Source organism: Squalius cephalus (genome assembly GCF_949319135.1).
Source record: "Squalius cephalus genome assembly, chromosome: 7".
NCBI classification, from domain to species: Eukaryota; Metazoa; Chordata; class Actinopteri; order Cypriniformes; family Leuciscidae; genus Squalius; species Squalius cephalus.
Window position 1 is genome coordinate 19,735,654 of NC_137128.1, and position 15,552 is coordinate 19,751,205.

General features: G+C 37.0%; 1 protein-coding gene across 2 annotated transcripts; it reads left to right on the forward strand.

Moving 5' to 3' along the window:
* The first annotated feature begins 11,511 nt into the window (after positions 1-11,511).
* On the forward strand, positions 11,512-15,511 carry prdx1 (peroxiredoxin 1). 2 transcript variants are annotated; one of them, XM_079875661.1, is made up of 6 exons: positions 11,512-11,671; positions 12,396-12,507; positions 12,713-12,866; positions 13,598-13,720; positions 14,555-14,685; positions 14,843-15,511. In XM_079875661.1, the coding sequence occupies exons 2-6, from the start codon at positions 12,402-12,404 to the stop codon at positions 14,926-14,928; spliced, it is 600 nt and encodes a 199-aa protein (XP_079731787.1). In that variant the 5' UTR covers positions 11,512-11,671; positions 12,396-12,401; the 3' UTR covers positions 14,929-15,511. The 2 variants fall into 2 exon arrangements, with proteins under 2 accessions (XP_079731787.1, XP_079731788.1); XM_079875662.1 differs by having other exon boundaries at positions 11,570-11,671; positions 12,399-12,507; positions 14,843-15,432.
* The last annotated feature ends 41 nt before the right edge of the window (positions 15,512-15,552 follow it).

The following is a 15,552-nucleotide window of genomic DNA, read 5'->3' on the forward strand; positions in this document are numbered from 1 at the left end:
ACGTCCAGAAGAGGCGCAGTGAGAGAAGAGGAGAGGAGAGGCTAGATTTAACACTGAATCTAATACTAAACATATTTAAATATTCAAAATGCGTATTTCAGGTAACTGTATTTCATTTTTTACAAGGTTTCTAAGCAGAAGATGGATGCATGTTTTCTCTGTCCTGTTACCAGATCTCATGTGCCATTTAAAAAGCAGATTTAAAAGCATGTCAATTAATTCCTTTGTTTTGTATGTATGTTCAATATGTTATATATATTATATGTTATATATGTTCAAATAATTGATATATGTGATTAAAAAAATCACTATATATTAAGGCCAGGTGTATTTTTTCCATTTTAACGACGACCAAAGCCTCAAGTTTATCTTTTTTATATACTTTCATTTATTAAACAATTGTTTTAATGATGGAACAAACAAAAATGATAAAAACAGTGGTTTAACTTTATTTTTTAAAGGTTGTGGGTGTGTTTCGCTCGTTCGCTTGCAGCGTGCCATAGGTGTTTCTGGCAACTGCGTAGTATGGGTTCTCTCCATCTTCTACAAAAGATAAGAAAGTCACTTAGTGGTGCACTGGCTCCCTGCAAGTATGGTACTATTCACATTGTAAAACTAATCCCAATGTCTACAATTTAATAATTTCAACTGTAAAACTCGTAAGGTGAATAGTATTACATCAACAAAACAGAGGACTCTACTCACTCCTGTTACTTTAACTCAATTCTGTTATTTTTCATGTGAGTAACAGGACTGAAAGTAACAGGATTGAGTTTTTCAGCAAAAAATATCAAATACATGACATATGGCCAGATGGCATGCTAATAGCATGAGGACACTGAGCAAATTCTAGTGACTTACCTAAAGTTAATATTTTTAAAATAAACAAATAACATCTAAGAGATAATTTAGGTAACAGGACATTACGTTGAGATAGACCTTCTCAGTATAGTAACAATTTCAAATATACAGAAATTAAATTGAGAGGACTTACTTTTGGTCTTCTCATGGCCTGCATGAGATCCAGATGATGCAACTTCCTGTTGAAAATGTGTCTTGTCAAAAAGAATTAAAAATATAAAGTTTCACACCAAACGTGAAATGACACAGGGGAAGAAAGTTCAACAATCTTCAGCAATAAACACAAATGTGACGTTTAACTAGTCATTTTTGCTTATTAGTATGATTGAATTATACATTGAAAATACATTGGTTAATAAAGTGAGATTAAATACATACATTATGTATTATTTAACATTTAATAATTGCAGGTTTGCTAAATAGTTTGCATTTCACTGCTTTTATTCATTTTGAGGAATACTGAATCTGGTTTTGTGCAAGTGAGATGATTAAATACATGCTCACATTTAGTCTAGCAGTACAATAACCATCATGTTCACACAGCGCACACAACACCTCTGCACTTACTCACGATTTCCCTCAATATGAGGACAGGAGAGCTGCCAGACAATAAATGAGGGAAAACAAAAAAAAAAACGTTAAAGGGGGGGTGAAATGCTATTTCATGCATACTGAGTTTTTTACACTGGTAAAGAGTTGGATTCCCATGCTATACATGGACAAAGTTTCAAAAACTAAGTTGTACGTTTGAAGGAGTATTTTTGTTCCAAAAATACTCCTTCCGGTTTGTCACAAGTTTCGGAAAGTTTTTTTCGAGTATGGCTCTGTCTTACGTAAGATAGGGCGGAATTTCCTTATATGGGTCCTAAGGGCACTTCTCCGGTAAGATCGCGGCCGCGCGCGCACTCGTAGACTAGAGCAAGAGAGTGAAAGCAGTTCGCCATCAAAGCGCCCTGCCCGGCTTTTGGGAAGTCAGTGTCACCAAAGAAGTGTGTTTTTGGTTGCCAGGGCAAGACAACCCTGCACAGATTCCCAAAGAACCCAGCGTTAAGGAACCCGTGGATGGAGTTTGTTTTCATGAGCATAAACGGAGTTGTGTAAGACTGTTGTTCCCTGCATTTCGACGATGATTGTTTTACAAAGCCCAGATCCACGGATTTGCAGATCGTCTAATGCTTAAGGATCGAGCAGTCACAATGATAAAGGTTCGCGGTCGTGCGTTGGAACCGGACGGTGAGTAAAACTGTTTGTTGAACAAATGTCTCTGTGTGTTGTCACTAGCTCGGCGCGTTAGCACAGCTAAGCTTCGCCCACAGGGCCCGCCTCCAGCCGCTCGGTTTTTTCCGGAAAGACTCGGTACAGCCTATCTTTATGTTAAAAATTTAATAAAACAAAAGACTTTTTGGAGATATGAAGGATGCAATATTACTCTATAGGTACTCAAGATTAACAGGAGATTGAGTGAAAATGAGCATTTCACCCCCCCTTTAATTACTTGGAAAAAAGTAATCTGATTACGTTACTCACATTACTTGTAATGATTTACACCCAGCATTGCTCATGATTACGTCAATGACAAAGGATGTCTGAGATGATGAATAAATACATACATATACATATATATATATATATATATATATATATATATATATATATATATATATTCTATTAGAAACAGGTCAAAGTCAATACAAAGAAGGCCTTTTTTGCTTATTACTTTGTATTGTGGAAAACATGGCCAGTAGAGCCTTCAAGGCTTAACACACAGAAAACAGTTGTTTCTTAGATGTGCACATGGTGAGAAGATGGGATTTAACCATTTCGTAAATTTGGTTTTGTAAAGGTTTACAACCTTTTTTACAGGATTTACAGGAATGCATGAATGCTGTGCATAACCACAATCTTTTGTTTACATCTTCACCACTGCAAGGTGACAAAATCCTTTCAAATTAGTCACACAAAAATAATAATAATAGCATTTAAGAGAGCATGGGGAGATGATGGAGCGTCTGTAGTATAAAGGTTTTGGTTGTGTTTCAGCTCAGGAAGCATCAGCTCATCTGCATGATTCGGCACTAGAGCCACAGGGTCCCTGTCACATCATGGTTTATCCTCCAGCCAGTGTCTGTCCAGCTGTCTGCTGTCCAGAGGAACGAACAGACCTCCACAGGGTCAAGAGCGGAGGATAACTTGATTACAAGTAACTCACTGTCTGACCATTTTTTGGTGAAAACCCCAAAATATATATTTTCTTTCATTTTATGTAAACATTAAGTCTTTGGATGACTTCATGAGTTTGAAGTGTTTAAATCAAGACAACAGCAAGGATCATGAAGCTCCAGCTCTGAAAGTTCTCTCTAATCAAATGAGCTTTAGTGATTTATAGGGGTGTAAACTCGGTCCTGAAGGGCCACTGTCCTGCAGAGTTCAGCTCCAACCCCAATTAAACACACCTGAACCAGCTAATCAGTATCTTATAGGGCCTAGTAAGAATTAGCTGGTTCAGTTTAATATTGGAGCTAAACTCTGCAGGACAGTGGCCCTCCAGGACCGAGTTTGGAGCCCTTTTGTCAATCACTGGATATGTAAATAAGTCCAGGCCTGTCTAGTGATGTAAAACAGATATGTATGGATGATGAGATGGCATGAGGGAAAAATAAGAGTTTCCCATCACAGCAGGCACTGACAGCACGGCTCCTCAAGACAAGCAGTAACAGAGCCTGTAGAATAACCCCTAGTGAACACCTTACCTAGTTTGTTTTGATGTGAAGCGGTGCATGAAGAATTTTTTTAACACGGGTTTTGTTTCCTAAATTCCATTTGAAATATAATAGGCAAAAAAGCAGTGTATTCCTGTACAACATTTGAATGAAAATGAAAATTATTAGAGTTTTCATTGATATTTAATTTCAAATAAAATATGTTTTGCAGCCCATGCATCTCTACTGGCTCTACTCTTCACCGCAATGGTTACTCTATAAAACTTCAATATAACAGAAGCCCCTGTTCCCAACATAACAGGACATTGAACACTAACACATCTCTCCCTAAATTAATCAAAAACACATGTGCAAAAACACACACAAAATAACACTTCATTTCAACATTTAATTTCACTTATTCAGTCTGACGCAATGCATGCTGATGGAAACTCGAAATCTGCTGCAAATCAGTCAGTTTAGGTTCCACTTAATACAGATTTTGATTTGAAAACTTTTTCTATTAAATACAATGAACTTTCAGTAATATTTTCATTGAATTAGTTCAAACTCTTTAGTTTGCATTCACATGTCAACATCCCCAAATTTTAAACATTGCTCAAGTCTGGTTTTCCCCAATTTGAAAACCGAAATGCGCTTAAATGTAGTGAATGTGCACTTTTGTACTTCAAATCTTAAAAGCATATTTTTTTAAAAACCTGAACTATAATAAAATATGAATGAAATAAAAGGGCACTTATGTTTACTTAAAGAGAGTACACTTTCATTTATTTTTAAAAGTGCACTTTGTAATAATGTCAGTTTAAAGTTTTACATTTTTAAATCATTGTTTTATTAATAATGTGTTGTGCTTTAAAGAAAAACTTCAATTAACATTTTAAAGCACATGTAATGGTATTTTTACATTTAAATATGTTTAAAATGCATTAAATTGCAACTTTATCATTACAGATGTGTAATCAGAAATGTTATGATTCAATAACAGAAATGTTATGAAATCAAATGATTAATGATCAAATTGTAGTTTATCATAACTGCTTGACAGCTGCAAGTGGTGGCGATTTTGATTCATACCATAAAGTTATTTAAAATCTTTTCAATTTGTTCAAGTTGTTATTTATCTCCTAAACAAGTTTTACTGTCCATGTGCACGTATCGTATACATTAAAATAAGTGTTCTCTCCATAAATGACAAGAAATAATGCTTTCCTCCATTTTGTAAGCTGCTGGGCTATATACAAAAAACTAAAAAGATAAATGAATAATGACTTTAAATCAAGTTTATTTCTGAACGGTCATGAGTAATTTCATAAATAAATTTTCGTAATTACAGTTTTTTTTATTCGCTTTGGTGCTATTTTCACAAGTAAGGTGTACATTTTCAAAACTCTTAGTGCTAATATCACAAAAGATCATCAAAAGTGCACTTTTTTTCAGACATTTCATCATGTTTTCAATTGTGTTAGTACAATACTCAAAATCACAAAGTATCCTTTACACAACACAAAATAATGGTTTCATCTACATAAATGTTTCATTCACTGTCTAGCTGCCTTTCATAATGCCATTACTATCAAACTTTTGATTTGGATCTCTTCTTGTTCAGTTTAATACATTTGTCTGTTATTTAATCCAACTGATCTTAATGGTTAATCAATGAATCATTTGGTAGTACACCTATAGTTTTCTATAGATATAGTTTCTGCTTTGTTTGCAATTCAGATTGATCAGAGATGCATCAGAAGAAGGGAGACAGATGGCATAAAATATAGTACATTATGTATGCCATGTGATACTGTAAACTGATTACCATGTACATTACTGTAACCGAACTCACCCTTCATCTGTTACGGTCAACTACAGTATACAGTCATATGGCACAGTGAAAACATTTACTGTATTGCCAGCAAACTGTTCTAGCACATGTATCTTGCATTGTTTGCTGTTGAATTCATTGATTGTTAAAAGTACTCATTTGAAAGAATATCATACTGTTGTGTTTCTGTGATTAAACCAAATGTTCTCATTACATATTACAATAATCTTGTGTTTGAAACAATGATTATGTGTACTGAAAAGTGTGTAATAAATGGAAAGATTTCAGTGTGTGAAAAGTCTGAGGGTTGCATCTGCGACATTATTGTTGCATGTGCCGTATTACACAACACTGCCCCCATCAGAAAGCAGAGGACCCCTGTGGTGGAGGAGTGCAATCTGATGAGGACCTCCAGTAGTGCACTTGGACCATGTTTAATAAAAGACAAGACATATATGCTTAGTGCCTTGAGAGTTTTATTGCAATTATTCTTTGGGGAAAAAAATTTAATCAGTAAATCATCTTGGTCACTGATAGAACTTCATCAAGCTTTATTTCTCCCCTTAATTTTTTTTTTTTTTTTTTTTCAGGGAAAAATACTCTATTGTGTTGAAGACTCGGATGTCACCCTGTGCCCTCAAAACAATGAACTCAATACATGTCTCATTCAACAAAAATAAAAAGGAAAAGTACAACACTTTTTTGGCTTATTCGAAGCCCTGTCTGTGGAACCGGTCCTTATTGTATATGTCCACTATTCAGTGCGTTTGACATGTTTAAAATGTGACTAACCAGCTCACTGTATCATTTCTGTTTGTCTTTCTTATTTTTTACCTGTTTTCTGTTTGGTGTTGTGACATGGAAAGAAGTGTGAAGTCAAATAACCTCTAAGTGTAATGCATGTAAACAACAACCCTGATTTCTGTGTTTTGTGCTCCATCAGCCCTCCAGTGTTAGTGAGGGAAATGATAGTCAGGAGAGAAAGAGCAGGAAGAGTAGTTCTGACACGAAAAGCAGCTCAGGTCAGCAAATGCAGAACCTAAATGTTCACCTAAATATGGGTTTCCATTAAGGATGACTTAATTAGGGGAACGTTCTCATTATGTGGCATGAATTACCATAAGCAAAATTCAACTCAAGTTTGATTAAGGCCATGATTAGATTTTTATTCCAGGACGTGTGTTAAAATATTTAGACACAGATGAATCCAAGTGTTCCACCAGCTGGAAGAGAAAATGGAATCAGGTGCACAAGTTCTATAAGAGTACAGCCAGCAGCAGTGTGGCGGAGGACCATCAGCTCGTTACTGTTGATGAGGAGGAAGAGAGGCCGGAGAGAAAGAGGAGGAGGACTGGTAGTGTTGAGGAGTTTTTCCTCGACCGCAGAGGCAGCTCAGGTCAGGCTGAGAAAGTGCAGGACCAAACTGCTGTGCCATTATATGAGAGAGCCATTGAAGGTAAATCAAATAACCTCGTTATGAGAATAATCATAATCAAAAAATGCCCCTATACTGAAGAATCATTTGATATTCCCCGCTTTAGATCCCAATCTTCTACAGGACATTGTCTCTGATCATGGTCTTCAGCAGCCTCTTTCTATCGGACTTGATCTCCCTCCCCATGAAAATCAGCAGAACATTTTAAGCCGATATGAAATTGGCAAAATGCTCGGGAAGGGAGGATTCGGCGCCGTCTATGAAGGCACACGCTTGGAGGATGGCCTTGAGGTATGGTAATCGTAATTTTACGTATAATATTTAGCTAGCAAATTCTTTGATCTCACTCTGTCCATTTCAAGTCCACTATTTTGTGCACGTGTAACCAATTTTTTGTTGTGTTGGACAGGTGGCGATAAAATTTGCCAGAAAGAAGAGGAACACGCGACGCTTCAAGATTGTAAGTGGACTACTTCTTTTCACAGTTTATCATTGTAAACAATTAGTCCAAGACAGGTCTAAATCTTTATTTGAGAAAACAGCTCCATCGAACAGTCCTAAAAATGATCTCTCCTCTAGCCTGGCCATCCCACACCCCTTCCATTAGAGGTCGGCCTTTTAATCCTGGTCAGTCAGGATGCTAAAGCTCCTGACATCATTGAGCTGCTGGAATGGCAGGAGCAGCTTGACCAATACATCATGGTCTTGGAACGTCCCTCGCCATGTCAAGATCTGGGGAATTATGTCCATCGCTTTGGAGGGACGCTCGCTGAGGACTTAGCGTGGCTTGTCATGTGGCAGGCAACTTACGCCTCTGACATGTGCTGTCGCTGCGGAGTGTTTCACCGAGACATTAAACTGAACAACCTGTTGATCAATTCAGAAACCCTTGAGGTCAAGCTTATTGACTTCGGGTGCGGGGATCTGCTGAGAGAATCTGGTTATGACGTCTTCTGTGGTATGTATTATGCATCAAACCTGTAGTTTAGGACTTAAATTCTTGTGACGAGTTCAACTACTGTATATCCCACTGTTTTGGAAGCTTACCCTTGAGAAAAAATGTCTTTCATTCAGGCACACGAAAGTACTCCCCCCCCCCCCCCGAGTACAAAATGGAGGGCAGGTACCACAGGAAACCTGCTACTGTGTGGTCGCTGGGAGTGCTATTGTTCGTAATGGTGTGTGGACGCTATCCAGAAACCAACGACCTGCGGCGATCGATCGGGGGAAATGGTTTCAACCTGGCTTGTCAGATGGTAAGATGGCATTCATCACAACAAAGAAGACCAATTGTGATTCTAAACCGTACAAAACAGAACAAACAAAAAATAAAGGGCGGGAAAAGTAACATCTTTGTCAAGTGGTTGTAATTTTCCAAGAATTTCTGACCTTACAGTTTAGAACAATCAAATCTCGCAGATTATTACAAAGACAGCAGGTGTGAGGTTCAAGTCTCTCATCTCTCCTGCTCTCCCATTGTTCTGCACAGAATTCTGCCATCTGATTGGATCCCTCCTTGCCTGACTTCGTCATACTCATATTCTAGTCAGAATGTGAGTCTGATACCGCTCCATAGAGATTTGATTATGGGGCGTGTCTCAACCGAACTAGGAAAAAAAAAACTCTGCACTCAATTGGATAGACCTACAACCAATCAGAGCAACGGAGTAAATGACGCATGTTCTTCATTCATATTTTCAACCAACAAAATGTCGCGGGCGCGGCTCTATGTTCCTCTTTTAAAATGAATGCACTGTCGATATCTTCTATAACAGACGCGATGGCGGAATCTACACATGATGTTTCATAAACAAAGTTCGGGAGGAGCACGTACAAATAATCAATCCAATATCAACTTGTCATCAAACAATACCATGTCTAACGTTACCGAGGAAGCATATTCACTCTGTCAACTTACCTAACACTCCTTGACAGTTTTTCAGCATCCCTCGGTCCCTCCACCACCCCGAATCCTCACTCTTGTCTTGTTCTCTCACAACCAGGAACACGGGGGGAGTATGGCTACCGAGCCCACAGCCCTCTCCTCGGACAGCACGTCATATACGCATTTATTCTGTCTTACTTATTTGTGTGAACTCGTGACATCTCATATAGCCTACGCATTTATTCTATCTGACTTATTTGTAAGTGTGAACTCGTGAAATCTCAATTCTCCAGCTGCAGTCGTCTTTGTTGTAAACTAATTCAAATCAAGCGCTCTTTGGTGACGTGGGTGATTACGTAACCGCAGACCATCTGTCCATCATCGATTAAAGCCCGCCCTGGCAATTTGAGTGGCTCGGCCTTCTAGGAGCCGAGCATAATTACTCCTCAATGGATCGAGTCCAGACCGAACTTCCCGACCAAAAAATGTTGTGGGCGGGGTTCGGGCTGGCACCCAGGCTAGATCCCTCCTGCAGCAGAACCCAAGCTGGCGGATTGAACTGGATGAAATTCTTCTCCATTCATGGTTTGCAAAGTTTCACTGACCCCCCCACACCTTATCGTCTTGCAGGGCTGGCAAGCCTTGATAACACTAGTCCCAAAATGCCCTGTCAACTGTCATAAGGGTCCCAGAAGTTGCCCTTATGGCCACTCCAGAGGTTTCCTGTGAAAGCTGTTCCTGCGTTGGCCGGGACAGAGATTCCTGTCTAAGCTTCTCCATCCCTCATATGGGAACAAAAGACAGAGAGAAAATGTGTATTTCATTTGTATCTTGGTTCTATTGTATTTATTTGCGCTATAGCTTGTTTGTTTAGTTGACTGTTTACTTGTCTTTAAAAATGTTTTAACTTTATATTAGAAAGACTAATATTTTTTTTGTTGTGGTATAAAAATTGGAATCAAGAATTGTGAAATTTCAAAGCATGGGATCAGGTTTTGAAAGAATGACTAGCTGTGTTACAAGTGTGATCAGTTTGGATTTTTGTACTAAGAGAGTTTTGAAAATGTCCACCTAAGCGGAAAAAAAAAAAAAACTGTAATACTGTGTACATTTCTATTAAACCTGTTTCATTGCACAATTTTCCTTTCCTTGTTGAACAAGACTGACTCAGAATATTGTGTCGCATTTTGCTCAGTTTGCTAATAATAGCATGACTTATATGACTCAATGTACCAGTAAAGTGACATGAAAATGTTTTGCGTATAATTTACAGTGCATTGAATCCAAATTAGTGTGTTTTTTAACAACCGCAAGGATCAAATATGATTTATGACTATATCTTGATACTTTGCTCTTATCAGCACTATACAAACTCGTCAAACATTTCATATTGACGCATGCTGTAGGTCTGTTTAGATATGTAATCCTGCAAAATCATTCCTTTCATGATTTAGCACACTGAACCTACTTTCAAGTAAGCAAAGCCTGGGTTATGGATGTTGTTTGTTATACATTTTCACTAAAACCTGTAACCGTGACACAAAGCAGTAGTGACGGTCATTACTAATGAGAGATATGCTGATTATGCCAATGTTTGTTGGTTGAAAGCAGTTCTTTTTTAAAACACACGTTTGAGGCATCATTTGATCTGAAGCCCACAGCTGCGTTTTTAATATGATCTCTTTGTGTCCAGCCGCCTCTTATCAGACCCTTCATTTGGTGGCCATGACAACTAGGTTGAGAGACGGGACGCTGAAAGAGAGGGGGAGGTAGAGGTAAAAAGATGAAGTCTGCAAATGACAGCTACTTTTACACGCTGCCTAAAATCAAAGAACATACGATAGCTTAAACATAGGCCTATACTGGAGGAAATGCTTGGAATGCCAAGCTATTGTGTGTGTTTAGTGTATCCTACAAAGATTGATGTGTGTTTGGACGAGTGCAAAGATTTACTCTCTGTGAACCGCAGCAGATAAAATGGAAGAGGAAATGAATATGAAATATGAGTAAACACTGACAGACCCTCTGTTGCCAGAGGAATGTTAAAGCATCAGTCTGACACAAGACAGCACGGAAAATCCCACAAACTTGGTTTCCTCCTCCTCCTCCTCCTCCTCCTCCTCCTCCTCCTCCTCCATAAGGAAACAAAGTGCCTTTACATTATGACATAGCAATTCAGTGAATGTGTAGGGCAGGTAGAAAGATTAAAACAATCTGAGGTCAGTAAGGGTCTTTATGTAATGTCTATCGTGAAGTTGAGGAAAATCTAGTGAATTAAGTGACAAAACCTCTGGCAGAAAGTCACATTGCAGAAGCCCCATGACATGAAACGGTTGCTTAGGTTGATTAGGCCAGTTTGAGGAACAAAGTTCTGTAAAAGAGGTTTTGCTTTGGGCAAAAATAAAAGTGTTTTGCCTGTAAGTTCCTAACTGTAACCCAAATGTTTACACCATTAAAAAAAACAAAAAAAAACAAATAGTTTTAAAACAAATGGAATCTCAGGAGCAGTTCACATATATTACTACTTAGTATATTACTAATTGTATTACCACAAATAGACTCGCTAAAAGCAGATACAGTTTATGGTAATAGCTACATGTTCTGGCTGTTGCTTTAATAGCTACTAAAAATGAATGAGCTATTTTCGTTGGAGTATGTGCACTATATTAGTATTTGGCTAATTTGTATAACAGTGGTTTTAGACACAGCACATCGCTTGTATACGCATGTGTTCAGCACAGAAAATGTGCAAAGTCATGCTGGCATAAACAGATCTCAGTGGTCTGGTCACTCCACCACATTTTCTTTTGAGTCGAGCCAGTGGATCTCATCATCTCACGGAGTATCGCGATACTTGAGCGTGACCTATTTAAACACCAACCACACTGACGTGGGAGTTCACACACTCATTCATTAACAGAGAGTCAGAGACAGAAGGTGGAAGACAGCCGAAGGTATGAAATACTCAGTTAAAACTTTTCTTTTCTTTCTAGTGAATATGCGCTTTATGAAAAGTAATCAAACACAGCATGCTCTTGTTTTACCATGGAAATTTCCATGTAATTTCGTTACTGCTTTTGGTGGGAGAGTTTCGTTTTCCGTAATTGCGATATTTACATTTATGCTGTCTTTATACGTTTGAATTAATAATGCATTGTGAAATTGTTCCCATGTGAACATGTTTGTAAGGCGCCCACCTGTTGCAGTTCGATCAATGTAACGTGATTTAGAAAACTATGTAAAAAAATATTATAATGCTGAATTTGTAGCCTATACATGCAAATAGGGTTACGTCAACTTTAAAATAACTTTACTATTATACTATTACGTAAGTCAGTAACTATTAGTAGGCTACATGTGCTGCAATTTGAGGAAATAGTGAAATAACGAAAGAAAATTAGCCTACTTCCTGAAGACCAACTTACATATTCTATTCTATTCTATTCTATTCTATTCTATTCTATTCTATTCTATTCTATTCTATTCCTAATAAGCAATTGATCATGTAGTGTTTTGCTCATTGATGTGAATGCTCTTTATGCTGTTCAGGTTTTTTCCTTTCTGAGATGTGGCTTTAATGTAACATAGTTTTGTTTTTGTTTTTTTACAAAAATAGTTCCTGTTATTTCTTATTTTACTGTTTTTTCATGAAACATTATTTTCTTCTCTTGAACCTAGCAGAAAATGGCAGCTGGAAAAGCACATATTGGCAAGCCTGCTCCAGACTTCACAGCCAAAGCTGTGATGCCAGATGGACAGTTTAAAGATCTCAGTTTGTCTGACTACAAAGGTATGACCTTAACTTTATCTTTTATAACATAAAGAATATTTAACTGTAAAAAAACAAAACAAAAAAAAACAACTCTTCAAGGAAGCATTACCAGGAAACTCAAGGGTGTGACTTTGGATCACGCAAATATTTTATTAGAGATAGCACACATTGTGTGAGTTTCCTTGTGCACTTGTGACAAATGCTTTATTGCTCTTGTTTCCAGGAAAGTATGTTGTATTATTCTTCTATCCATTGGATTTCACCTTTGTTTGCCCCACTGAGATCATCGCCTTCAGTGATGCGGCCGAGGAGTTCGGGAAAATCAACTGTGAGGTCATCGGTGCCTCTGTTGATTCCCACTTCTGTCATCTTGCCTGGTGAGTGAAAAAGATGAAGAAAAAAAGGTCAAACTTTAAAGGGGCCATATCATACTTAAAAAAAAAAAAAATTCCTAATGTCAATGCTGCTAAAGTTTTTTTTGCCACAAAAAGCACCCTCTCTCAGACTCTTAAAACGGTCTGTTTTATGCTGTCGTGCCTTAAAGAAACACACCCATTGCATGTGAAATGAACAATGCAATCGTTTCTCATGGGAACGCAATACTTTTGTGAGAAACTGCAAAAGCATTAAAATATATTTTGATGTCCCATCTCATATTTTTTTTCCCCATCACCATGTCCCATTAGGGGCCCCGTAATGCTCTTCTCCGATGATGTGTTTACTGGCGCGAGGGCGGGACAACCTGTCACTCACATGACATATCAGCAATAGCAAACCACAACCATCCAATCCCCTCCAATTTCCTCCTCATGGAGAAAATCAAGTCCCGCCTTACATTTTTTTTTTTCCTTGTTCGAGAAGCCTTGTTTCGTGCCGACTTGTTACAGTATATGATAATTGATGGTTTCAGTTTTGGTTAACAATAATAACCCTGTCTCACAATGGCATAAAATGTGTCACACTCTGCTCTTTGTAGTGAAAGTTACTCTTTGCCTAAAAACCACCTTGTCTTTAGACGGTTTAAAGTGCTATTCTATTGTACAGAGTTGACAGACTTATTCAATATTCATGAACTTGCCAATGAATGACAATGTTTTTACCACAACAGGATAAACACACCTCGGAAACAAGGTGGTTTAGGACATATGAAGGTCCCTCTGGTGGCAGATTCCCTCCGCTCCATATCTCAAGACTATGGTGTACTAAAGGAAGATGAGGGTATTGCATACAGGTATGGAGGGATTACCAAAAAAAAAAAAAAATATATATATATATATATATATATATATATATAATATTACTTTAATTCAGCAAGGATGCATTAAATTAATCAAAAGTGACAGAAAAGACATTTATAATGTTACAAAATATTTCTATTTTAAATTAATGCTGTTCTTTTATGGAGAGAGAATTGTGTCTTTATTACATGCAAGAAAATAAATGATCTGAGAGAGAAAAAAAAGTTTGAGAGAAAAAGTTATCACACTGATAGCAAAAAAGCATTTTATGAGAGAAAAAAAAAATATTTGAGAGAAAAAGTTTTCATACCAATAGCAAAAAATAATAATATTTGAGACTAAAAAAAGTTTTGAGAGAAAGTATTTTCTCAGAACAAAAAAATATCTAAATTTGAATTTTTTTTAATTATTTCTGAGAAAAAAAAATCTCTCTCAAAATACTTTGAAAAAACTCTCATATATATATTTTTTGCTATCAGTGTGAAAACATTTTCTCTAAAAAATAAAGTGACACTGAAGACTGGCGTAATGATGCTGAAAATTCAGCTCCATCACAGGAATAAATTATGTTTTGAAATATATATTTAAATAGAAAACAGTTATTTTGAAGTGTGATAATATTTCACAGTGTTGCCATTTCAAATAAATGCAGTCTGAGTGAGCATTAGAGACCTAAAAAAATATTTTAGAAATCTTACACACTCTTGAACAGTATTGTATCTTTGTACTACTTAGTGATGGATTTTGGCACACAATATTAGAATAAAACAATTCAGATCTCCCGCTGTATAGTGTTATTAACTTCTTTTTTTTTTTTTCTAACTTAGAGGTCTTTTCATCATTGATGACAAAGGCATCCTGAGGCAGATAACCATCAATGACCTGCCAGTGGGCCGCTCTATTGATGAAACCCTTCGCTTGGTGCAGGCCTTTCAGTTTACTGACAAACATGGAGAAGGTATACAGCATATTCTCTTGCCTTTGGACTGAAAGTTCTTCTTGATTTTACATACTATTCCTTTTATACAGTACAGTGTAAAATGGGCATTTTTTTTTTTTTAAATATCTGTAATATTTCATATAAATTTGCCTTTTTGCTGTCACTTTTATCCTAGTTTGCCCAGCTGGATGGAAGCCCGGAAAAGACACAATCAAGCCCGACGTCCAGCAGAGCAAAGACTACTTCTCCAAACAGCACTAAAAAACACACTAGACTGTGCAGCATTGTGTAAGAGTGGTAATAATAATATTTATAGTGATATTGTGGGAAGTTATAGGACCAAAGTGTGTCATTCTCAAAACTACCCGAAATATACTGTAACATTTGAGCTAGTATGTATAATGTGTCTTTTTGTTGTGAAAAGAGATTGTATTGTAAACAAATTTTTCCATTTCAAACAATAAACCATTTTTAACTATACACCGTTTTCTATTTAAATTACGGTTATTTTCTTGTATACTTTAATGAACTCAGAAGGCTAAATAAATATGTAGAAAATAAAATAAATATTAGTAAATGTATTAATCAAATCATTGTCTGTTCTTTGTAAATGAGGGCTTTGTGTTTGCCGCCAAATGCGCGTGATCGGTGACAAGTGACTCGCGCGCGCTCACCGATTTGTCGCGGTCAGCGTCAGCGGTTTACCTTAAAAAGTTAAAGCTGTGTTCTTCTTTCGGTTTTTAACAATAAATTATTATTTTAATCAAATAACACTTTGTCTTACATAAACATCGATAGATTTATTGAATTATCAACTTGTTGAATTGTTCATTGAAGCCATAACAGTTTTTGAGGGGATCATTTCAGTGTGAGGAAGCTAACTAA